Source organism: Phalacrocorax carbo, chromosome 20, assembly GCF_963921805.1.
Source record: "Phalacrocorax carbo chromosome 20, bPhaCar2.1, whole genome shotgun sequence".
NCBI classification, from domain to species: Eukaryota; Metazoa; Chordata; class Aves; order Suliformes; family Phalacrocoracidae; genus Phalacrocorax; species Phalacrocorax carbo.
In genome coordinates this window covers 8,550,868-8,575,874 of record NC_087532.1, presented here as the reverse complement: position 1 = coordinate 8,575,874, position 25,007 = coordinate 8,550,868, and the positions used below count along the sequence as shown (strand labels likewise).

General features: G+C 50.9%; 1 protein-coding gene across 8 annotated transcripts in view; it reads left to right on the top strand.

The window, feature by feature from the left end:
- Positions 1-16,753, top strand: part of EIF4G3 (eukaryotic translation initiation factor 4 gamma 3) — a 153,311-nt gene extending 136,558 nt beyond the window's left edge. For all 8 annotated transcript variants that reach the window (XM_064470416.1, XM_064470413.1, XM_064470409.1 and 5 more), the window contains 10 exons: positions 544-767; positions 1,891-2,006; positions 4,149-4,321; positions 6,478-6,603; positions 7,426-7,507; positions 9,346-9,444; positions 10,393-10,539; positions 11,679-11,760; positions 13,202-13,348; positions 14,274-16,753. In XM_064470416.1, the coding sequence (XP_064326486.1) occupies positions 544-767; positions 1,891-2,006; positions 4,149-4,321; positions 6,478-6,603; positions 7,426-7,507; positions 9,346-9,444; positions 10,393-10,539; positions 11,679-11,760; positions 13,202-13,348; positions 14,274-14,455 (1,378 nt within the window). In that variant the 3' untranslated portion in view covers positions 14,456-16,753. The remainder of the gene's footprint in view (positions 1-543; positions 768-1,890; positions 2,007-4,148; positions 4,322-6,477; positions 6,604-7,425; positions 7,508-9,345; positions 9,445-10,392; positions 10,540-11,678; positions 11,761-13,201; positions 13,349-14,273) is intronic.
- Positions 16,754-25,007: the final 8,254 nt, after the last annotated feature.

Genomic DNA, 25,007 nt, shown 5'->3' with positions numbered 1-25,007 from the left:
CTTTCCCTCCTGTTTCACCTAAAACTCCAGCTTACCTGCAGGTTATTCCACGTCGGTGTCGTTTTGCCCGTCTTACTCATTAACACAATAGTTAATAGACAGATCCTTGTCACCTCTTGCCGGTAACCTTCACTATTCTGAAACTATTTTTCAATAAACGGGTAAAAAACCACACCGCTCGTAGCATTGCACGGTAAACCAGTGACTTTAAGTTATAAACTATACCGTTCTAGGTACGCATTGGGCGCTGTGAGGATGTTTATGGCTTTTCCGTGTGCTCTTTAGGAAGCGTGGGCTCTGCCTGTCCGCTCTGTGGATGTTTGTGCATCCCTGAGACGTGACTTAATTTTTATTACATTCTGTGTAGCTACAGCTGTACAACATCGAGGCAGCAATCCTGCTGGATTTGGGCTGGATCTGGGCTGCGGGGTTTTGTCCTGCAGTTACTCTAAAGCTACCCGGCATCTTTCCTCCCCATCCCAGCACCGAGAGCGGGGGCTGCTCGTACCATAATCTCTAAGCACGTGCGTTTTCGTTCCGCAGTCGCGGGAGCACGGGCAGGGAGAAGAACGACAAACCTCTCCCACCTTCCCTCTCCCGTCCCAACACCTTCCTACGGGGCAGCAGCAGTAAAGAGCTGCTGCTCGACAATCAGGCACAAGAGGAGCAGCGGAGGGAGATGCTGGAGACGGTGAAGCAGTTGACAGGCGGCATGGAGATGGACAGGAACAGCACAGAGGCAGAGAGGAACAAAGCCAAGGAATCTGGTGAGTGGCTCTTCTGTGCTCGGGGAGTCCTGCCGGGTGTGTGAAAAGGCATAGGGGAAAAATCTAGCAGAAGTGCCAGATTTCTGTGCAGCGGTGTGAATATTTGGCCCACGGTGACGCATTGCCAAGCTGCGATAGCTGTGATCTGCCTCCCAAAGGTTTGTAAACAACTGATTCCTACAGGCCTTGGCGTCATCTCCTCTCTCCAGCCTCTCCTTAGGATTCATCAGAGCTGGGAGGCTGGAGATACCAGAAAAACACCGCTCCGCGGCGTTGTCTTGCCTGCTCATCGCCTGTCGCTGCTGGTTTCTGGGTTAGAAGTCCCCAAAATCAGCGTCAGTTCTGCAGAAATGGCTCTTCAGTGCCCAGTAAGGCCGAGTCTACCCTGCCCAGACATTTCCCAGGGCCAGAGCAGCGATGTGGGGCTGGGACAGAGCACGCACGGTATCTGTTCAGCGCCGCGTTGTTGCCAGCCCTCGTTCCGAGCAGGTCTCAGCGTGGCGTTAGCGCCCGCTGGGGTGGCTCGTCACCTTGTCAGTGCTGCAGCTCCCGCTTTTTGCCCCGGCCGGCCTGAGCTGGTTTGTTAGTGAGAAAACACTGAGGACACTTAGGGCAATGTTCCCTGAGACGGAACCTCCGCGATAAGTACAGTACTTTCCTCCTTCCCTGGGAAATATCTAGAAACTGCTGCAGTGAGGAATACACCTCGACTGCCGCGGCACAGCACACGCTTGTCTTGAGGCTTTGGGACTTTGTCAAGACCTTTGTGGGGAGCAGGGTTTTGGGGACGGGGTCAGGAGATGGCTTTGGGTTGCTGCCCATTGCAGTCAGCATGTTTAAATTTGCGGCATGCTGTAGGAGCTCAAAGGTTCGTTATTTAATGTCGATAGAGTGCTTTGGAGGTGTTGCGTCCGGTGTCAGCTGTGGTTCTGTGAGAAGGTTGATTTACAGAAATGTGAGGAGATCGTACAGGGGGAAACGTAGCCGAGGAGGAAGCGACCCGCACCTGGTGGCGGGATGGGGGACACGCCTTGCTCCGGCGACTTCTGCTTTCAGAATGCCGTCTCTGAGAATGATGCTGATTTTCCTTTTCCAAATGTTTTTTCCCTTATAATTCTACCAGCCAAGCCAGAAGCTCCCCCAGCTCCAGCGCAGGAAAAGCCTTCACTATCAGAAGAGGAAATAGAGAGAAAATGCAAATCTATCATTGATGAGTTCTTGCATATTAACGATTTTAAGGTAAGCAAAATGAAAAGCTCACTTAGCAGAAAGGTCTGTGGGGCTGGAGTGTTTTCTCTCTCCATGAACGGTGTCTTCAGAAGTGCCCAGCTCGCACAGAGGGAACGGACGCGGTGGGGCCTGCCAAAACTGGGGCGGCAGCAGCTCCGTGAGCGTTTTTAGGAGAGTTGTCTCCCAAACTTGTTTTCTGTCCCGCTAGTAATAGGACAAATAGCCCAGCTTGCGTGTTTTTGAGTAGCAAGACGTATGCGTATTTGTCACGAATGACTGAGCAGCTCCATAATAACAGCAATTTTGGAAGCAGAAGAGCTAGTGGGAAAATAAACTGAGGTTTTCATTCAGTTATCAAAGCATGTGCTGTTCTGATCTGGAGGCAGATAAAGCAATACTAAATATTGAACAAACCGCTCCAGAGTATTTCTGATAAACATTGAAAATTACTGAGCAGCTGTCATCACTTCCTAGGTAAAGGTTGAGATTTTGTTCCCCTTGTAAATGGATTTTTAGCTTGTCCAGGGAGTTTGCAAGACGTGTTGCATTTGCTGCAAAGCTGATTGGTTTTATATTTTGCTGAAATAAACCTTAAAAACCTGCCGAGTTTGAAATGGCAGCACTAGGGAGTTCCTAGCTTGGCACCCTGAAAGCAGAGTTGCTGCTTGCGCTTCATAGCGCTTCCAATTAACATCGGGAAGAGGAATATTCTTATGATGGATTGTTTTGGGTTCGCATGTAGTTATCAGGAGAAATTATCAAATCCTGGTTTGGAGGGGGGAAAAGCCCCAGCCCTTGGTTGGCGACGTCCCCCGGCTCGCTGGCCTGGCAGATCTCGGCAGGAGGAGTCAGGGCCGGCGGGGTGTTTCACAAAGGCCTTTTTCTTTTAGCGATAGACTTCAAAGTCAAACCCCTGGATGTCTGGGGCTCAGGGGCTGCTTCGGTTTCTGTGCTCGCAAATACAATGACGTATTTTTATGGCTGGGTGGAAATAAGAGTTGAATTGGGTTAGACAGGTGCACCTCTGCTTAAAAAAGGACACCAGATTGAGCTTCCGTTAGGGGGTTACGTGAGAACTGTAAATTCTCAGCGCTCTTCAAGTTTCTGACTAATTCAGCTTAAACTCACATTAATAAGGCCGTATGTGAGTGTGTTAATGTAGCGTATAGCAGAGGAATAGCCATTTCTCATGAGTTTAGTCTTCAGTATTTAACCTGACTGTAAATGAAAGCTGCGGAGCTGTGTGCCGGCCTCTAGTGACAGCAGGGTCGACCAGCGGCACCTTCGCCCGTCCCGGAGACGCCGGGATCTGTCGGGCATGTCGACGGAAGAGCTCTGACCCGAGCGTGCGGGCTGGGACCGCCGGGCTCGTGACCTGCAGAAAAAAAGCCATTTTGGGCTCTCGGAATGTGTCCGGGGCTGCCAGGTCTTGATAACTGAAGGCATCACCTAAGGCAAAGGGCAAGTGCGTTTAGTCAGGAAGCCCGCTGAGATCCGCTGGGCTGAGCCTAGAGGGTCAGCGGAAGCCCTTTGCTGCCGACAGTGGACATTGGGCGCTGCTCTGAAAGTCTCCATTTGAGAGCGTTTTATTTGCCGAGGTTACAAAACACACGTGCCGGAAAGTGGAAGCTTTAGAAAAGGGCAGATTTTGCCCCACGTGCTACCCAGATATTTTCTGCTTCGTTATATGGTGTGGGTTTGTAACACGGGTGTTTCTGCGCCAGATCAGATCAGCGATGAATCAAACCTGATGTCCTCTTTTGGACTTGGCTTGGTATTTGATGAAATAATAGGTGTTCTGGTGGTGTCCAGAAGGCAACTCCAGTCCTTTCCCCGAGCAGCCAAGCTGTGCCCTGGAGCCTGATCGTGAAATTCTGTTGCCCGCGTGGTATAAATTCTCATTGATATTATTATTATTCGATTGCCATCTCAGTGTGATTTGCGATGAGGTTCCACAGCCTAGTTCAGCACCTTTGCCTGGCAGCTTCGTTTCCCAAGGCTAACAGTCTTTTTATCTGCCGTCAAAAGAATCCCCATCCCGTGCAGCAGGAGCTAGGCCTCGCACCCTGAACTATGGCAGAAAACACTCCTCTGCCCCGTTTTTTGATGTTTTCAGTTGAGGCAAACGGCTCCTGTGTGTCGTTCGAACAGGAAGCGATGCAGTGCGTGGAGGAGCTGAGCGCCCAGAACCTGCTGCCTGTTTTCGTGCGAGTGGGAGTGGAGTCGACGCTCGAGAGGAGTCAGATCACCAGGGATCACATGGGCCAGTTATTACATCAGTTGGTGCAGTCGGGAAAGCTGAGCAAGCAGGATTTCTTCAAGGGGTTTGTATTCCGCGCGTGGAAACGGGTCCTTCTCTTCAGCAGAATGATCTCCCGCCTGGCTTTGGCATCCTGCCTTCGCCACGCATCCTTTCTGAAGGAGGATTCATAAGTAATGTAATTATTGTAATATTTTTTAAGTATTTCAGGTGCGTTAGCGAATGTAGAGATTTTCCTATTTATACCAGTATTTCCTTCTAAGCAGACACGTAGGTGTATATTTAAACGTGCGTGTTCAGTTTCTGCGTGTGTTGCGCTTGTCAGTGTTTGCCTTTTGGCAAATGGTTGGATACAATTAAAAGAGGAGGAAGACGACAAAAATCATCACGTGAATTTAATGCCCGGAAGCGCCGTAGGCTGGAGCCCTGCGCATCCACAGCACTGCAGCCGCTCTCCCGCTGGTAAAAAAGCCTTCGCCCCTTTCTCAGGGCAGCTCGACTTTAAGGAGCGGACGTGTCCTCGAGGGGCTGAGGAGGAGAACATGCGCCAGATGGGCTGTCAGACAGGTTGGACCTTCCTCAGATCTGAGTTTCAGCCACTGGCTTGTTTCAGCTCTCCGGGTTTTGTGTTCCCAGCCTGGATTTGAGCTGGTGTCTGGCTGTAAAAGGATCCGTGTTCCCAGGGAGGCCCCTGGCACCGCTCAGTCCTCGCTGGGGCTTAGAGCAGGATGATTAAAACTGGGATGACCATGAAAAGCAGCCAGGGGACGGGCAGAGGGAATAGTGCTTCAGACACCGAGTTTGGGGTAGTTGGCTCCGTCTTGCTGCCTGTGTTTGAATCACGTCTCGCACGGCACCACCGGCCGCCCCGATGGTGATCTCCCTGTGCCGTGGCCAGCGGTGAATTTCATCGTGATGCAATCCAGTGGCTCACAGGAAAAGCCTGAGTTGAAAACCATATGGAATAGCCTTTAAAAAAATATATATCCACAGGGAGTACGCTTGACTGTGTCCATGCAGTCACTGATGGTCAAAACAACTCACTGGAAGTGATACGTTTCCATAATGGATTGTGATTAAAGCCGTTCCGGTGTTTCCTGGAGTGTGGATGAGTGGTTGTCTGATGCCAAATAAGTAGGATCTTGATGAAATAGTGGGACGTGCGGTCTGAATGTGGCATAAACAAAATGAAACGGCTCCTGAAGATGATGAAAGGGCAAGTGGTGTTCAGCGGGCACATGAGAAGAGCGCCGAAAACCACTGTACTTATTCACGCAAGACAAATTACTGTGTAATTTGGGGTTATGGGATGAGTAGTGGTCACAGCACAAGGCTGAGATACACAACAGGAAACCAACTTCTGGCAGAAACGCTTGGACAAACCGAGGTGGAACCAGTAGCAGAGGGTGTAAAGAGCAAAGCAAGGAGGCGGTCTCTGGTTTTGAAGCACAAGAGAAAAATGTGTTTATAGTTACTAAACTGGAGCGCGGAATTTTCAAGGTTTAGAGGGAGAAATGAGTTGCAATGAAAGGTGGCAGGAGGCACAAGAATGATCCTCTCGTACCAGGCATGGGAAGTGAAGCCACCTACAAGGCTTTTATTGGGAAGAAGGGGATTGAGCGATTCTGGAACCTGAACCCAGAGTCGGGGGCGATTTGTTTTGTAATTCATCCTGCCACGTCTCCTGCTCTGGATGGAAGCTGGTGTACTGACCTTTCTCCTTGTGGTGTTTTACATCCTTGCAGGCATTTTGCTGATTACCTTACATTTGGACTTCTGTTTCTATTAATCCCCCTCGTGTAAAGGTTTGGATATTTTTAAGGCGGCTCCATTTCTTAGATGTTTTGTATTTATAGACAAGAATGGCTTTTTCCCTTTTACAGGTTTTACCAGTTAGCAAACCATTGGTTACCGGGATGTAACAATTAGTGTTTATAAATGGAGCTCTCCTGGATGGAGCTGCTGGTTTTACAGAAGGCGATGCCTTTTCCACGTACTCTCCGTGTTATCGCGTAGAGAAATTCACTCCTGGCAGTTTTGAGGCACTGAAAGCTTGATGCTTTTATAGCAATAGAGGGTTTTGTTACCTTTGTGGTCCTCTTCCCGTCTCTCCCCTTCTCTCCTCTGTAACAAAGGATTTTTAAAGCGCAGATGTGCTCAAATTAAAGTCTCAAATCGAATTAAATTTAATGCCTGAATTTTTCTCTCCTTTTTCTAAAGTTTTTCAGATACCTTGGAGATGGCGGACGACATGGCCATCGATATACCCCATATTTGGTTGTACCTAGCTGAGTTGGTGACCCCCGTGTTAAAAGAAGGAGGAATCTCTATGAGAGAACTTATACAGTAAGCAATGCTGTTCTTTTTCAGCGGCGGTCGAGCTGAGCCGTCGGCCTGGCCACGCTGTAGGATTTTCACAGCGTGGTTCCCACCAGTAGATAAAAGACAACTAGCGCTAGAGGCTCAGCTGCTCATGCGAGTTGATAAAAGCTGGTGGCTGCCGTCGTTCAGGGCCGGCGCCAGCCTGAAAGCTGCGGCGGGCAGGGAGCTTGCTGCTCTCCGGTCACCGTTCAGGGGTGGAAGTTTTATCTGTAAATCTACATCCATCCTGTTTGTTTTAGCTCAGCTAGATATTTACCCCCGTTCAGTACAGTCGGAGTCATCTGAGCGCACAGGGAGGCTCTGAGAACTGGATTTGAGGAGAGCAAGGAGTCTCAGAGCGTAATAACTACCGCCTGGGCATTGCCTTAAACGGGCACAAACCCTGCCTGCAAGACTGGGATCTGCTTCCAGGACCTGAGTTTCTGTATTTTGTACATGTCCTTGTGTAATTGGGGATTAACTAGAAGCCAGCTGAATGGTTCCCTTTTCCTGTAAATACTGAATTAAGAAAACCACAGCCTTTTCCCCAGAAAGGGTCCTGCTACCCCAATGCAGTGTCCCGCTGAAATGGGTGGATTTGACGTTACATAAAGAGTGTCTGTAGTCAGCCCTGTCGCGGCAAGCGCGCTGCATCCCTGAAGCCCGTTCTGTCGGCGGCGCGAGCTGGACCAAATCCTTTATCCCTGGCAGAAGTTAAAGGAGATTTCCCGCCTCGGTTGGGTCCCTACCCCCTGCATTCCAAATTCATATCGCAAGGTAAAAATATCTGGTTTTCTTTCATTCTAGAGAATTTAGCAAACCTTTGCTTCCTGTGGGAAGAGCCGGCGTCTTGCTTGCTGAAATCTTGCACCTTCTATGCAAACAAATGGTAAGTGTCCAGGTGCGCCGTTCGTGGATGGGAGCTGGGTGCAGGGAGTACGTGTTTATGCGTGAAGCCTCCACGTTTCCCACGTGAGGATATTTAGGGATGGGCCAACCAGTCCAGAGAACCTAGGAAACCTGCCTCTTCGCCCCCAGCTTCAAACCAAGCTTCACGATGTTCCAAAAAGTTGGGTTAACTGGTATTTTTCTCTCATCGCTTTTCCCTTTTGCAGGTACCTTTGCACCTGGCTTCTTCCAGAAGCTAGAGTGCTGAAATACTGCAAGAGGGACATTCTCGAGGTATTTCTGGGCTGACCAGAAGCAGCAAGTGCCGGAAATCTTGCGAGAGAGCTGTTCTTGCAGACTGGAGAGGTTCTGAGAGTTCGGATAAGCTTCAGATGGCCTCTCGGACTTCTGGGTGCTTATCCAAACTAAACCTGCCAACTCTTAAGATTCACCCAGCACTAGGGGTAGTGACACCTTTTCACCCTGTAACTTCTAGCGCTCCCTTATGTATGTCACAGTTGTGTGTCCAAACAGTTTGGTGGTTTCCCTATAACTCTGTCTCCATTTTTTGTCATTTTGTTTTGGTATTTTTTCTCCAATCCAGCTAAATACTGCACTTTGGATAGTGCCTATTTTAAAACCTGTAAAATCCCTCACTTGCCTTTTTTTTTTTATTATTATTATTTTTATTTTTAAAGCATGCATTCAAATCAGGTTGAATGTTCCAGGAGCATTTCGGTCTAGTGCTGCAAATAGTGTCTTTATTTATTTATTTGAGCCTTATGCTTGCCTGGATGGTCGACTTCCATTTATTTTTCTCTGTTCTTTGAAAGAAAAGCTGCCATGCTCTGGGGGCTGAAGCTTTGGGTTTCTGTTTCTGCCACAGCTTTCTAATTTGATCTCGTCCGTGCCAACGCTTGGACTCGGGTGTTTCAATGTAATATCAGTCATCCAATTCAGATCCTGAGGAATCGTAGCAGGAGCTGTGCACAATTAGCTCTTGATGATCTGCATCGTAAACTTAAAACCGTAATCTGCTTTGTAAGCTAAAAATCAGGCTGCTTTTGGCGGTGCTTAACTTAGGCTACGCAGTGACCTCCCTTGCACAGGTGCTGCAAGATAAAGGTTGTGGCAGAGCCTTTGGGTGAAAAGAGCTGGTCGTCACTAGTATTTTTATTCTTGTCAGAATTGTATAGACGCCATTAGGCAGGCTACCGAAGGTCAGCGTGACATTAGAGGATGCAGGAGGTTGAACTGTATGTGCTGCAAAGGAGCTTTTCCCAAGGTTTGCAGTAAATTCTAGGAATTGAAGGGGGTGAACTTGGTATTACGCACCTGATTTTGAGGCTTGATCTCTGCGCAGAAACAGCCCTGTAAATAATAATTATTTTCTGGAAGTAGCTGGTTTGCCAGTGCCTTAATGTCGAGGCAGGGGGAGAATGAGCCACAGAGGAAGTTAATGACAGAGTCAGGAGAAGAATCTAAGTCATCTGCCAGCTCTGTGTCGCGGCCGTGGGCAGCTGCCCGGCGGAGACGTGTCGCTTGCCGTAGGTAATCTCTGGCTGAAGTTGTTGCAAGCCCCACGTGTCACGTCATGCCTCGTTCGTCACCCGGCACCGCGGTGTGACCGCTTGACAAGATGTGGGTACCTGTGGCAGGATCGCGTATGTGATTTCTCTTGCACGGGATTTCCAGGCGTTTTCACTTCGTTGCTGGGCATCTGGTTTGGTGGCTGAACGGTTCTTTATTTCTCCTGACACAGCTGCACGGCTCCGGCTTGCGTTAGCTCCCCTGGTCGTCTCTCAAGTCTTTAAAATGAACGAACTGTTTGTGTTTCAGAGCCATAAGAAAGTGGGAGCCTTATGGAGGGAGACTGGCCTCAGTTGGAAGGACTACTTGCCCGAAGGGGAGGATGTACATACCTTTCTCATGGAACAAGTGAGTTCAGAGCAAGCATCTGCTTAACGATTTCGGCACACTGATTTTTGGCCCTGTGTCCCGTTTGTTCATCCTCTTCCATCCCGTCCTTGCGTATAGCTGGGCTGTGGGGGAGGCGTCTCCCTCACCAACCTGGGGTTAGATTATTTCAGCACCTTCTTTCCAAAACACCGGGAGGACGGGCTTGTCCCCTCCGATCCCAGGCGCACACCTCCCGTCAGCTGGCTTCCTCGAGGAGATCTCTTTCTCCAGCTGGGGGGAAGGAACTCAAGAATGAGTTTTGCAGCAAGGACAGACACTCTGCAGAAGGGCCAGAATAAGTAGTAGCAATTATTTACTCATCCCACCTTGCATGACGATGCCGGAGGGTTTCACCACCGAGAGGAGCCGGGACTGATGGAGGGCACCTTGCAGCTCTTGCTCGTGGTGCTCCCAGGGAAGAAGCTGGAGGCCTCCCTTTGGAGCTCCGAGTGCCCCCCTGCCCTGTTTTGTTTAGCACTCAGGAAGTGCTGCGCTGCAGGAAATGAAATGGCTTACCAAGGCCCGGGGCTTGGTGAGGGGACTGTAGATCCTCTGTCACATTTTGCAACGAACTGGGGCGTTAGCTGCAATTCCTTTGAGCGAATGCCAGCCCTGCTAATTGCGTTCCAGCTCCCCGTCGTTTTAGTTGAGCAATATGCGCTTTATTTTGTGCGCGCTCGTGTCGTGCAGGGCTGCGGTTGCTCTGAGGTGCCGGCTTGTCTTTGCTGGATAATGCAGTTCCCGCGTGTTTGTAAAATGCTTTATAATCTTTGGAACAGAAAAAGTCTATAAATCGTCATAATCGTAACTTAGCCGTTGAAAGATGCCAGAAAGCAGGATGAAGTGTAGCTTACTGCCTCAATTTGGTATAATTCAGCATAGGAAAGTGTATTTAACTAATTCTCATCATCACTTCTGATGTTGCAGAAGTTGGACTTCACGGAGTCCGACTGTTCCAGTTCCTCAGAAGCACTTTCAGAGAAAGAACTCTCTGCGGAAGACCTGAACAAGCAGCTAGAAAAACTCATTGTTGAGGACAAGGCGAACGATGAACAGATCTTTGACTGGGTAGAGGTACAAAGACTGTTTTCACCCTCCCTGCACGCAGCCCGTTAACTGCCTTTGTAAATATTTTCTCACCTAAAGGAGCATCTCTGCAGGCTCCTCCATAGGCACAGGACTCGAGGATGATTAGGTCTGGGCCACCAACGCTTCCAGAGAATTAAAATCTAAAATATAATCAGTCTGTTATTTCAGAGTAGACTTTCTGACACTGAGGACGCTGCTTCTGGCTGCTTCCTGCGTTTTAGACCCAGCACACCGTTACATTCTGTCTTCCCAACAGAGGGGGTAAAAGCTTCCCATTGCTTTTTGCAACATGACCTACCAGATCCCGCCCTGCCCAAGCGCACGCCCCGCCGTGCTGCAGAAGCGGGCTGGGCAGTCACTGAGGGCACCTGCACCCTCCCCACTGCAATGGACCAGGCACTGTAAGAGAAAATAAAGAAAAAGGAAAAAAAGGGTTTTTTTTTTTTAAATAAAAAAGCCATGTCAACCTACTGATTTTTTTTCTTTGCCCTCTGCCTCTGGCTGCACCCTTTAAGCCAGATGTTTAATCTAGAGCCTGAAGTTATCCCCAGTCTGGTTCATTTAGATCCGTGCTTACAGGAAAATCCTGGTGGCTTCATTTCAGTTATTTCCATTGCGGGAGCAGTGCGTTAGAAAAGTCATTTTTCTGCTGCTGTTGAAGTCGATACTGGAGTGAAAACAGCCCTGTAAATCTGGGGACACCCACAAGCTCTTTGTAGTCTTGGACAAGTTAAATAGCCGTTCTCTGAACAAAGCAATCAAATCCCCGCCCAAGGAGCATGCTGTAAAATTTCTTGAAAAAGCCTAAAACTCTTTTCCAACGCCCTTACGCATTTTCTAAGCCAAGCGTTGTTGGTTCGGTTTGTTTCTCAAGACAAATGACCAGTTGTGGGAGCAGTTCAGTGGTGTCTCGATCGCGTGAGGCCCGTTGTTGCGCGTTTGGGTACCTGAGCTAGCTTCAGGAAGGGAGTGGGAAAGCCTTTTTGCAGAGGGGTGAGCTGCATCCCTACGGCAGCAGCTTTCCGTGAGCTCGGACTTGCTGCCAAGTTCAGCAGTGGCGTTTGGAGGCGGTTGCTCTCATGCGGCGACGTGTTTTTAACTGGCCCGTTTACTCTCGATTTCAGGCTAATCTAGATGAAAGCCAGATGAGTTCACCTACATTCCTTAGAGCTTTAATGACAGCAGTTTGTAAAGCAGCTATTACAGGTGAGTAACTCCCAGCGTAAACACCACACAAACCAAACGTGAAAAGAATTATTTTATGTTTTTCAGGTTTATATCACTTTTCCCTCCCCCGAGGCCGTTTTTTATCACGCGCTAGGACTTTTGCACCGTATTGAACCCTAGTGCTCGAGAGCAGGATGTCCGTTCCCGCTGCGCGGCCAGGCGCTGTGCCGGTTGCGGAGCTCTCGAGGCTCTGGCGTGTCCCGGTGACCTTGCGAGAGCTGATGTTTCAGACGACTCTGAGTAATGCCAGATTGTTCATTGATTTTTCTAGTGAAGGTGGAAACGCGTAGATGTTAAGACAATTAATTAGCATTTCCACTCCTGTGTCGGCAAGTACGCGTGGGCGCCCTACTATCGCAGATTGCCACGTGCGAGTCGGAAGCGTGGGCTGCAGAAGAGAAGCCAGCCTGCATCGCTGTCTCCTTAATAGTTTTAAGTCCCAAAGTTTCCATTTTGGAAAGAGGGTTTATGTGGATTACTTGAATGCACGGCAGTTGGCTGGAAACGGGGGCAAGGGGGGGTTCCCAAGTCAGGAGCGAGCCTCAGACCCTCGGGGCAGCTCGACTAAAGCGCTGCAGCCAGAAACATCTGGTCGGTTCACTTGGTTTCCTTGAACTTTACTATTGGCGTCTGGCAAGGCAAAAAATTTGCGCTTGTAAAGCAGCCGGTTCTGCTCGTAGCTGTAAGAGTCACGCTTGGAGAGAACTTCTTGCTGCGAGGGGAAAGAGCCCGGCGCCTTTCTCCTCCCTGAGAACAGAGCCCTGCTGATGCCACCTAGCGTTAACGGCGAAACGACGCTGGGTTTGGTGACGGACGTTTAAGGGTTCCCTGCTGTGTATCAGGACCATCATCTTCTGGTTTACGTTTTGACCTTGCCTCTAATTGAGGGTGGTTTTTTTTCCCTTTTGTTTTCAAAATATCACTTAATTGCGTTGCATTATCTACTTAAATGCTGCTGAATAATGTATCCATGTTACTGATGGGACTCGTAATGCGGATTTTTATATATTCCTGATTTCCTACATCACGTGCAGCTTGTGAGTCTGTTCCTCCATGGTACTTTTAGAAAAAAGATATAATTTTCTAAAAACGTTCTATACAACTGAAATTTTAGCCCTAGAGATTGCACGCGCTTTGGACTTCAGTGGCCTGTGGAAACACAACGATTTGCGCCGCAGAGTAAGGTTGTCGTCGTTCTGTGTGTGTCAGCAGGCTGGTTAGGGTGGATTTAGGGGGACTGGAAGAAACAAGACTTCCAGAAAAAGCCATTGATCAGAAATAATTCCCATCATTTCTTGTCCTCTTTCCTCTCCTCACTAACCTGTATCTGTGATTTCTATTTGAATAAATGGAAGGCGATGAAAGATCCGCCCCGCTGCCGCGTTCCAAAGCTGACCCTGTTCTCTCCTCTTCCCCTCAGCGGACGCTTCTAGCCTCTGTGTGGACACTGCTGTGGTCAAACAGAGAGTGCCGATCTTACTCAAGTACCTAGACTCAGACACGGAGAAGGAACTACAAGCACTTTATGCACTACAAGCATCAATAGTAAAACTTGATCAGCCTCCTAGTAAGTGTCGCCTCTCTGCTGGGGATTTGAACCCTGACAGTATACGGGAAGGCGGTTTCTGCAAGGGTCTAGGGGTAGGGCCTGGGAGAGGATGTGCTTTGCCTTACTTTTCTCCAGAGCAGATGAGCGAGATCTGCGTACGGTGGTTCCTGCTTGTCCAGACCCCAGCTTTGAGAGCAGTGCAGGTCCCCAGACGCTTGGCCAGAGGCCAGCTCTTCTCTCGGTTGCTCCTGTAAGCAGCCATGCAGGAAGGACAAACCTCTGTCGATAGAAAGAGAAGAGAAACAGGAGCAGTGAAAAATAATGTATTGCGTTTACCATACCTCGATGTGTGAGAGCAGCGGGCGTCGTAACTGCGTCGCTGCACCACAGGTGTCGGTGGGCTCGGAGGGAATAAAATGAGGTGGGCAAGTGATGAGTCTGGTCCCGGAGGCACTGCAGAACACCGGTGCTGGGAAAGAGGCGAGGGAGTTGCCAAAGAAACGGGGATTGCCGGGGAGTGTGCGGCGCAAAACCAGAGCACGCCCAAAACAACCCGCGGCCTTGCGCTGGTCGTCCCTTGTCCCTCCCGCCGAGCGGCGAAACATCGGGCGTCGGAGAGGAGCCAGGCTGCACGCTCCGGGGAGGGGAGGACGGTGCTGCTGTGGGCTCTGCTTGCCGGCCAGTCCCTGGACAATTCGCTCCCACGGCTCCCTTCCCGCGGAGCCCGTGTTATCCGACGGCATCAGAGGGACCCGTTTTCCCTCTCAGCCGTGCGTAACCAGCCGGGAGGCAGTAACTCGGGAGCAGACTTTCCTTTCACTTGTATCCGCATCTCTTGCATGAAAGGTCACGTTAATCCCCTTATCCGCAACCGCGTCTTTGTCCGCCGACCTGGACTGCGCGGTGCTAACAGCTGTTCTCTCCCGTTATTCCATTACTGCAGATTTGTTGCGGATGTTTTTTGATTGCCTGTATGATGAGGAGGTGATATCAGAGGATGCCTTCTACAAGTGGGAAAGCAGCAAGGACCCAGCGGAGCAGAACGGGAAAGGAGTAGCGCTAAAATCTGTCACAGCGTTCTTCACGTGGCTACGGGAGGCCGAAGAGGAGTCGGAGGATAATTAAAACTTAAAATAAAGAGGGGGAAAAACAAAAGAAAACAAAACAGAAAAAAAAAAAGAAACGATTTAAGTATTTTTTTAAAAAGTTTCACGTCTTCGCCAATCACAGTGCAGCAAGGCCAATTCTCGCGCAGACCCCCCCTTTCCCCCACACGTGCACGAGTGGGAGAGGTAAAACTAGATAAACACAGAGGTGATCATGGAGGAAAAAAGGTACTTGAAAAAAAAAAAAGTAAACTTCAAACCTGAGGGCGGGAGCACTAAACCAAAATACATGTATTATTTATAGAAAATATTTTCGTTTTAATCTTTTTTTTTTGTTTGTTTCTTTTCTTTTTAAACAAGGACTCATACTTACAAAAACACAAAGCGAAACAAATCTGTTTAGCAAAAAAAGACAAAAAAAGTTGAAAACTTTTAATTTATTATTTTAAGGACTGCAAATGCCAGTGTAATTTTTAAATTTGCAGTTTCTGTAAACGAATTGTATAATAGAACAAAAGCAGAGAAATAAATTTCCCTCCCCTTCATATGCACCTCAGTTTTGTTTCAAAGCATGATAAATAGACAAAACTTTCGAGGGGGTTGGGGTAAGCTAGACGAGGAAGAGATCAATTTTTGGTTTTAATTGTCATCAGATTTTTCTGCCTGCCTCTCAGCTTGCTTCAGAAATTTAAAAAGAAAATAGTAATCAAAACGTACATAACCTTGGAACGGAAGGAAATGCATTTGAGAAAACCGCTGCGGACCAGAGTGCTCCATTCTGTGAAAGTAACTCATTCAAAACAGTGCTACCCTGGGGAAAACCGTACTAGTGATACTTTCAGAACCTTTAGAGCAACTTTAAGGCTTGTAAATACATAGAACAAATATTTAAAAAAAAAAAAAAAAAAAAGAAAAAAAGAAATTGACTCAATACTATTTCTTTTCACTTTCAAAAATATAAAGAACAAAATAAAGACAAACGTTGCAAGTTTAAAAGAAAGTAAAACGACTTCTCCTTTGACAGCTGCTGAATGTGCGCACCGTCTCTGAGCGGTGCCGGCTTCCTTTGCATTCTGTAGGGCCTCGGTTCCAAACTGTACCTGTCGTGTGTGTATGTCTGTGTGTCCACCAAAAAAAGAGGGGTGAGAGCAATTGTTGTTTTAAAAAAAAAAAAAAAAAAAAAAAGAAAGAAGGAAAAAATAGGGGGTTGCTGCTTGGGAGACGTTGTCTGCAGCGAGAACTTGACGGCCGCTGAGCAGCCGGCGGGGCTGCTGTCCCGCGTAGGCGCGCTGGGCTCCCAGCACGCTGCCGCGAGGCGACCTCGGGGCGCCCGGTGCCCGGTCCCGGCTGGGCTGGGCTGTTCCCGGCCGCGCTCTCCCTCGCGTGACTGGGATCGGCGGCGCCGTCCTGGGGACTCGGGGCCCCGGTCGCTCCGGAGGCCGGAGCCGCTCGAGCAGAGGAGCGACAGCCCTTCGCCGCCGCCCAGCTCCCGCCGCTGCCCTCTGCGCCCGCCTTGCTGTGCCTGAGGAGCCCGGAGGCCCGTACGGGTGAAAACAAGCGCGCCCTGCGCGAGTCGGGAGGTGGAACGAGCGCTGCGGTGCTCTTCCCGGCTCTGCCCGCCCCGTGCCGGTGCCCGAAGCCCGAGCGCAGCCCCGGTGCAGCTGAACGGCGCTGGCTTCGCGGCGCGGACAGAGCGCGGTCTCTGTGCGCCCGAAGGGACCTCCTCCGCGCCCCGACGCCCCGCAGTCCTCCCACCTGAGCTGCTGCTGCCGAGTACGTTAAGTCTCTGGCGTGTCTCTCTCCAACAACCAAAGATGACCTGCTGGCTCTCGCTGTGAAGAAACGCCGACCGTAACACAGTCTGCAAAGTTTGTGAAGCCCTAAAATGTCGTTTGTGAACTCTGGTCCGTGGAACACGAGTAACCTGTGGAGCGTTTGCTGGTGGCCTGCGCAGCACCAGCTGCGCACATGATGCTGTCTTTTTCTTTCCAGCTGCTAAATCATTTCTTTTTTAAAAAAAAAAACAAAAACACAGGAAAAAACAAGAAAAAAAAAGGGTACAAATACATTAGATACTTTCCTAATCTTACTTTTACATGTAAACGATTGCTGTACTTGCGTAAGGATGTTATTTGATCACCGAGGGGAAGGGAGGAGGGTGCCTGGTCGTGGCTGGAGGTCCACGACATCCCTGTTAATGTGTGTTCCACGCCATGAATCTGAGCTTAGAGAATCCATGGCCTAAAACACTAGAGCGTTGTTTGGGTTTGGTTATTATTATTTTTTTTTTAGTAACAATAAACCAATTTTCTCTGATGCTTTGTTAAAAAAAAAAAAAAAGAAGAAAAGAGATTCGCCCTTAATACATCCATATGTACGTATGGGCTCACACGCCGTGGGGCGACTCCTCGGCCACGTCCCCGCCCGGCCTCGCAGCTGGGCCCGGCGGTTGGGCGATGGGCGCTCTCCACCTCTCCGGACGGCTCATCCGCATGGAAACCCCCCACCCAGCAGGTCTCCAGGTGCGTCTGTGCAACCTCTGCAGAAGGCCGTGTGGGTGCTCTTCTCGCAAAAGTCGTTTCCGAGCCAGAACATGAGCGGGTACGTGATGGTTTGTAGCAGTTAAAATAATGCGATTAAACGGATGCGAGTTTACATGTAAATGAGGCCAAATATTTGCCAAGCCGCCGGGGGCGCCTGATGAACTTCCTCTCTGACAACGGTCAGTGTCAGACCCTGCTGGGAACGTGAGCGTGCGACAGCGGCACGTGCCGCGCAAGGACTGCCGTTGGGTTATCGACTGCCTTGAACCGGGAAGGAAGAAATTGCTGGAGCCTTTGAACAGGCACGTGAATCTGAGCCTGTCAGGGCAGGGACTTTTGTCTGGGGAGGTTGAATCTTTTCGCTGAAAGAGTCGGAAAACTCTGGAGAGCCCAGGACTGGTGAGCGCATGGGTGGAGGAGAGGTGGGAAAGTCTCTCCCCTCCTTGTTTGAGCCTTTTAATGTTACGTGGGGTGAGAACTTGCCCCATTAATGTCCTGCAAATGCCAGGAAGGCAGTTTTCAGAGGTTATAAGGGTTGCTTTGTTTTGTTTGGTTTCTTTTAGAACTACCCAAAGGCTCTGAAAAGGTGGGTTTGCAGCATGGCAAGCTGTGTGTTTTCTTAAGCCAGCTCAGTTAAGCTTCATGTGAAGTGCTGTGGGCAGTTCATGCAGGAGGTCTTGAGGTCTCCAGCTGCGGGTGTGTTACCTTGAGGTTCAGCTTCCCACAAATGTCACCGCAAGGAGCGTATCCGACACCGGTCTTGGCCCAAAACGGCTGCCTCTGCTCTCCTTGCGCTGTTTGCCCCGTGCCGCTTGCTTACCTGCAGCTGCACCAGGATGCGGTGGGTTTTCGGTCCCCTTCTAGCTCAACGGGCAGTTGTGGCTCCTCAGGATGCAGCCCACGGTCCCAGATGATCTTTGCAACATGTCTTCTCCTGAAGGGTATTCAAATACAAAAAAACCCGAGATTGGTGAAACAGAAAAGGGGGTAATTAATTAAAAGAGGTTCTCGCAGGATTTGTGGGAGCTTCATTTTACCTGAGTGAGGCAAGGTGAGCTGTGGTCACCCCTGGGTACCTACAGCAAAGCCTAAGCAGGGAGGACAGCAAATTCCCCCAAGGATACTAAAGGTTTGGGTGTGTTGGATTTTTTTTCTTCCCAGTTTTGGTCCTGTCAGGCCTTTAAGCACATCCTCTGGGCAGGCTCATGAACACGGCAGGGAGTTAATGCCGCTCGGCAGGAAAGAGCTGCATTAGAAGCCATTTCCACTGCTGGGAGCCAAGGCTGCCTGCACGCTATCAAAGGCACGGGCAAGGAGGAGCAGATGCGTCGCTTGTGTCCCTGCTTATTGCTGAAAATTTCCCCAAACCTGAAGAAGTCAAACAGCAAATTTCCAGGCCGGGTGTCTGCCTAAGGCTGGGTTTTTTCTAGGAAAGTCTTTTCAGAAATGGATCAGCCATTTCTGTGAACAAGGTCAGGGAATTACACCGATAGCAGACGCTCTGTCTGCTTGTGTTAACGTGTTTGGGTGCTAACCTCATTTCCTCAAGAGCCTCGGGTCCAGGAGCAGACCTTGGTCTGTGGAAAAACCTTCTGGGCCGGGATCAGCGCTCCCTGGTGCAGGAGCTGGTCGCCAAAGAGGCCACGTGGCAGAGGAGGCTCAGGAGAAGGGGATCCTCTGCAGAGATGGCTTTTAGTGTCCGTGAGGCGGGTTTGAGCCACTAGTGACTTACACTGGCTGTTGCTGCATTCCTGTGACTCACAGAGCTTTTGGTTCCAACCCTGTGGACCATTTTTTCTGGTAAAGGAAGAACAGGGCCTCTAAAAATTCCCGTTAACTCGCTGAGCATCCTGAAAACGTTTAAAACCAATTGCAGATGTCGGCTTCTTGTTGCCAAAAGGGGTGGCTGTGATCGTTCCCGCTGCGTTCCATTCCAGCGTGAGTCGTTTTTACAGACGAAGGGACCTGGAGCTGGTTGCCTTGTCAGAAGCGTTCGCTGCAGAGCAGAAAAGCTGTTACAACCATGCCCCTGGCGCCACTCGCTTGATATATTTTACAGATGCGAAAGGCTTTAGCTCCGGGGGTGGTAAGCTAAAAATCGGGCGCCCCCCAGAGCGCTCTGATGCCCTTAGATCCAACACCTCCGCCTTCCCTGAGGACTGCGCCAGGGAAATGGCTACCACCAGCCTCAAGGCACTGAAGTCCCTTGGCTGCGGGTCGGTACGTGATGGTGGTGAGATGCTGTGTGGTAGGAGTTTGGCCAGGGCTGCCGTGCGCTACGTGGGGGTGAAGGCGTCGGGAGGCGTTCAGGCTGGCAGGTGCTCTGAGCTCCCGCGTCACGCAGTCAGTCTGGCAGAGGGAATTTGGTCTTTCTGCTCTTCGGAAGGTGTTGGCCCTCTGCTGCTCCCTGATCCTAGGCCAACCGAGCGGCACCTGCAGCCAAGCAGCGTCAGCAGGAGCGCGGCCTCTTCGCACGCCACTTTCTTTTAATAAGGTGCCTACCCGGAGGCTTGCACGAGACACCACGAGCTGATGGAAACTCCAAGCAACGGTTTGACGTGGCCTGGGGGCCATGTGCAGGCTGCAACAACCACAGGATGGAGGCTGGGCATGAGGAGGCGTCCTGCTTGGTCCTGCTTGGCCGCCCGTCTCCCAGCCCAGCTCTGAGGATAGATACCCGCAAGGAGCCGTTGCAGGAAAACCACGGCGATGGGCAAGCAACCGCAGCGAGAGATCGATTCATCCCCTCAGCTTCCAGCAGCACGACTAAATCCCTGCCGATACCCGAGGGAACTTCGCTAGAAGCTGCCTACCCTTATGTTTTCCAAGGGGCTCTGCTTGCCACCTGCAGGTAACCGTCATGGAACTGTGGTTGGCTGAAATAACTCTTGCTTATTGAAATGCTGCTGTAGGGATGCCTGATGATGGGCTGTGGAAAGCTTTGCTCATGTGGCACCGGTTTCTCTTCCTCGTTTTCAGCTGCTAAACTGTGCTGAAATGGCAACAGAAATAAAACCAGCTCCTGCTCCATTCAGCGCTTTCCAAAGGGGAATGTGTCCAAGCGTGCAGTTGCTGCCCCAGCTGCCGGGATGGTTGTGCCGTGGTTGCAAATTGGGAAGGGGAGAGGGGGCCTGGGGACAGCATTCGATGTGTTCAGCTGGGAAAGCCTTGTGTTAGTGAGCGAGCGGGGAGAACAGTAAAGCCTGGCTCTGGCACACTTGGTTGTCTCGTTGCAGCCCCCTGCAAGGTTTAAGCAGATACTGTCACAAAGCGGAGTTTTACGAAGCTCGCGGGGTACAGAGCTAACGTGGAGCAGAGGACTGTTAGAAGTGTTTAATGACCACATTGCAGAGAACAGCTGGAAGGGAGCTAAAAAGATCATCTCAGCGGATGCAGCTGGTACCTTCAGGTCTCACCCGTGAAGGAAAATTGGTCATTTCAGTGTTGCAGAATAAGCTCTTCTGAAATGGCACCTGGTCTAAATGCTCTGTGCTGTTAAAGACAGCCTAAAGTGAATAATCTGTCGGTCCTGGCCACCTCCCATTTGTTGAGCCAGTTGTGCTGGGAGACGGCGAACTTCACCAAGAGCAGCTGGCCTGAGGAGGGAGCGGGCACTCGGCCTCTTCAGCGCTCTGCAGGGTGGATGTTTTGAGCAGGAGCCTGAGCTGCGGCTGAGACATCTCGAAGGAAAGCCAATCGACATGATTTCCCACAGAGAAGCGAGCGAGCCAGCACTAGAGCTGACCGTATGCTTCAAGCAAGAGCCATTGCCAAAAACGCTTCAAATTCCTGCTCAACCCGAGGGTTTTCTGCCTTCGCAGCAAGGCTCGCTGGCATGGCGCTGCTCCCTCACGGCTGCAGGACCGGCGCGGAGGCCCGACTCCAGCCAGGCTGCTGCATGCACTGGGCGTGCTGCTGATCGCAGGGGTGTACGGTGCACGCGCGGCAGCCAAAAATGAGCATTTCGTGGCTGCAGAAGCATCCCTGGCGGGCGGCGTTACTCACAGTAAGTTATTACCTGCCCGGGCGAGGCGAGCGGCTGCTGTGTGCTCCGTGCTGCAGCCTGCTACTAACCAACTTTAATCTGAAATGGTGTTTGGCTCAGAGAGCAAAGGAATTTAGCAGATTCCTGCTGCCAGACGTTAACAGTGGGGACATGCGGCTTTGGGAGAGGTGTGTTGTCCCAGTGTGAAATGCCAAGCTGGTGGCCTTCAGCTTCTCCTCGCCTTAGGGGAGCTGTCATTTCCACTTAGCCTTAAGGGTAGCTGGAGAGGGGCAGCAACAGAGATCAGCTGGGAGGTGGTGTAGGGCGACACGGGAAACGCATGGAGAAAAGATTATTATCTGGTGATGACTGGACATGTCCTTTGGGGTCTTTAATCTCTTTGTAAATGACTTGGATGCAGGACTGGAAGGAGCACTAATTAAGTTTGCTGATGACACAAAATTGGGAGGAGCTGTTGACACCCTTGAGGGCAGAGAGGCCCTGCAGAGGGATCTGGACAGACCGGAGAGCTGGGCAACCACCAACAGTGTGGAGCTTAACAAGGGCAAGGGCTGGGTCTTGCCCCTGGGGCATGGCAGCCCTGGCTGTACAGACAGGCTGGGGAGCGAGGGGCTGGGGAGCGGCTCTGCAGAGGGACCGGGGGGCTCTGGCCGACGGCAAGTTGAACCCGAGCCCCCAGCGTGCCCTGGCAGCCCCGAGGGCCAGCCGTGCCCTGGGGGGCACCGAGCCCTGCATCGCAGCCAGGCGAGGGGGGGATTGTCCCGCTCTGCCCCGCGCTGGGGCGGCCTCACCCCGAGCGCTGTGGGCAGCGTTGGGCGCCGCAGGACATTGGGGGTATAAAGCTACTGGAGAGTGTCCCGAGGGGGCCGCGGGGCTGGGGAAGGGTTTAGAGGGGAAACCGTACGAGGAGCGGCTGGAGTCCCTGGGTTTGTTCAGCTGGAGCAGAGGAGGCCGAGGGCAGCCTCATGGCGCTCTGCAGCCCCCTCCCGAGGGCAGGAGGAGGGGCAGGGCTGGTCTCTGCTCTCTGGTGACCAACGCCAGGCCCCGAGGGAACGGCAGGGAGATGTGCCAGGGGAGGGTGAGGCTGGGCATTAGGGGAAGGTTCTTCCCCCAGAGGGTGGTGGGGCCCTGGCACAGGCTCCCCAGGGGGGCATCATGACACCAGCCTGGCGATGTTCCAGAAGCCCTTGGACAAGGCCCTCAGAGACACGGTGTGAATTTGGGGTGTCCTGTGCAGGGACAGGAGCTGGGCTCGGTGGCCCTTGGGGGTCCCTCCCAGCTCAGGGCATTCTACGGTTCTGTGTCTTTACTAGAGTGAACCAGCAACAAAGGAGGAAACTGTGGTTAAAGGACGTCACCTCACCTCTTCTGAAAGTCCGTATTTCCACTGGAGATGGAAAGGGGTGGGAAAAAAACCCAAAAGTAAAAAGGAGCTCAAGCGTAAAGGCAAGAATTGCGTGTGGGACTGCGGGCTTCATGGGCTGCAGGCGAAAGGCCCCTGGGAGCCTGTGTGTGGCTCTACAAGCGGAGAGCGACTGTGGATGTGAGACACCCATGTTTATTAAATGTTTGAGTCAGTGGTGGTTTATACCCTGCACCATGCCCGGTGCAAACCCACCGGGTCAAGCTGAAAACAGCAGCAACCGTCCCCTCACGGCCAGGCATGCCACCGGCTGAATGGGACCCCCAAGGCAGAGGAGCGAGGGTCCTGCTCGAGCGACGCCATCAAACCAAAATAACCTGCCTCGGGTACACGTTCAGGGACCAACAGATCTAAGCCAGGCGGTCTGCGGCCCGAAACTGTCTTTATAAAAACAAATGCACAAAGGTGAGTTAAAAATGGAAAAGGAAAGAACTCACCAAAAACTTGGGGTGACGACACCAGAGGCCAGGCCTAAATATAATCGGAGATGAAGCTTGGAGCTGCGGGTCAATATTAAAAGAGAATCTGGAGACAAAGGCGCTGCGCTCGCTTAGCCGGCGGGGCCGAGAACGTCAGCGGCAGGAGCTGATTTCAACGTATAAGGTGCACAAGGGTAATTAAAAAAAAGGTAATAATAATCTTGTGTTTTGTACTCTGTGTGGCAGGTAGCTGTGAAGCAACACAGGGGCGGCGCTTATTAAATAAAAAAGTGTTCACTTTAAGTAAAAAAATGTGGCAAAATGGGGAAAATGTGAGTTAGTGTGGGGTAAGAAAGTTAATAGGGGGGCTTGTGAGCCCTGAATGGAGTTTCCGTGACCAGATGTATTTAAAACAGAAGCACAACCGGTTTCTTGTTTCTAACAGAAGAACAAAACCATGCCGATTGCTCCGGATACGGGGTGGAAACAGTACATCCCTGGACATGCAACTTGTACAGCTGCTCCTTGGGAACGGCAGCCATATGTCTAAACGAGCTGGTTTAAACTGCAAGCTGCGCTGGACGGTCGAAACACAAAGCTGGAGGCAAACTTGTAAACGCTTTAGGGCTGCAGAAAGAGGTAATAAAACTGAATGTCTTTAGAGGGAAAAAAGTCCGTGAACCAGTTGGAACCCTACCAGGGCATGGCACCTGGGAGGGAGGGGAAGGCACGGGAAGTGTTTAGTGGTTATTAAAAGTGCTTAGTACTTATTAAAAGTATTTTAAGATGATGCTAGTGCTCTACACATTCACAGTCGACTCTGACAGCAGCCCCCCACTGAAGCGAGACTCCCCGATGGATTTCCCTGTCCTGCACCGTTGCCTTCCTCCTGTGCATCCTCACGCCGAGGTCACAGGTTCCTGCCAGCGTCACCTGCCGCTTGCAGCACTGAGGGAACAGGGAGGGGAGCACAGATGGCACAAGCCCCCCCCAAAAGCAGGGGCAGAGGGGAGAGGCGATTGAGCAGCGGGGTTTGATCTTGCTGCGGGATGCAGCTGCCTTCCCCCGGCGTGGTATTTTCTCAAGAGCCCACTCTGGTCAGGCAGGCATGTGGCTGTTAAGGAATGCACAGGGCCCGCAGCTCCCCTCTGGGGTGGATTTAGAGATAAAAAACAGGGAAGGCAACAACAAAAGCTTTTCTCTTCTGCTTCCATCTCAGGGTAGCTCTGCAGCTCAGCCAACACAGGTGCTGGGGTTTTGCACAAAGGCTTGCAGCAAGAAAGGGGAGGGAAGCTGGAGTGATTTCATCTTTTCCTTCTTGGTGTCTTAAAAGGTGGCAGTAAAGGAGCACTTCCCCCCTCGCTCCCCTCTCCTCCACCTTCCAATCCCTCCCCTCCTGCCAGAGGCACCGCAAGGGGGGAAACGCCAAATAACATATTTTTCTGCAGCCGCACAGGTCATCGTTTTGCACTCAGAAGCAAGACAGGAATGTTCAGCAAAGTGGAGCCATCTGGCTAAGGCGCTTCCAGGGCTGTTCGGCGCAGGAGACAAAGGACTGTACGAAAGGAAAGCATCACGGCAATAATCTGGAATGAAGAAGATACTGATCAAGGCCAGGCCTTGGTCACAACAGCGTGTCTTTGGAAGGCGACAGTCTTGGGTGTAGTACACTGTTGCAGCAGCCACCTAAGGGCGGGGAAAAAGAAGTTGGAAAAAGCTTAGACAAGAAACATTCCAGGCACTATGGCAGAGATGAGACATCTCCACAGTACTTCAAATGGTATAAGCGCTCACAGAGGAGCTTCCCATCTACAGGAGGGATAAAAGGTAGCACGGTGCCCAGATAAATGCATTAGTGCCCGTACAGTCTTCAAATTGTAAAAACACGGGTGGGGGGAGAAAGGTTGGCAGCCCACAAGTACGGGTTATGTGCAGAAAACAAAGACAAGAAGCTGCCTGGGCAAGAGACCACAGGTCAAAAGTTCTGTGGTGTATTTGGTGACAGCTTGTAGAAAGCATACTTGTGGCGGGAAAGGAAATAAGAATAGGCAGGGAAGAGAATGGAGGAGTTGTACCTTAAATTCAAGTGACAGGAAAGTACAGGGATTTGGGGGAAGAAGAAACCAAACCCACTACTCACAGGCCTAGCCAAAAAAATAAAGCAACAAACTTGGAGCAAG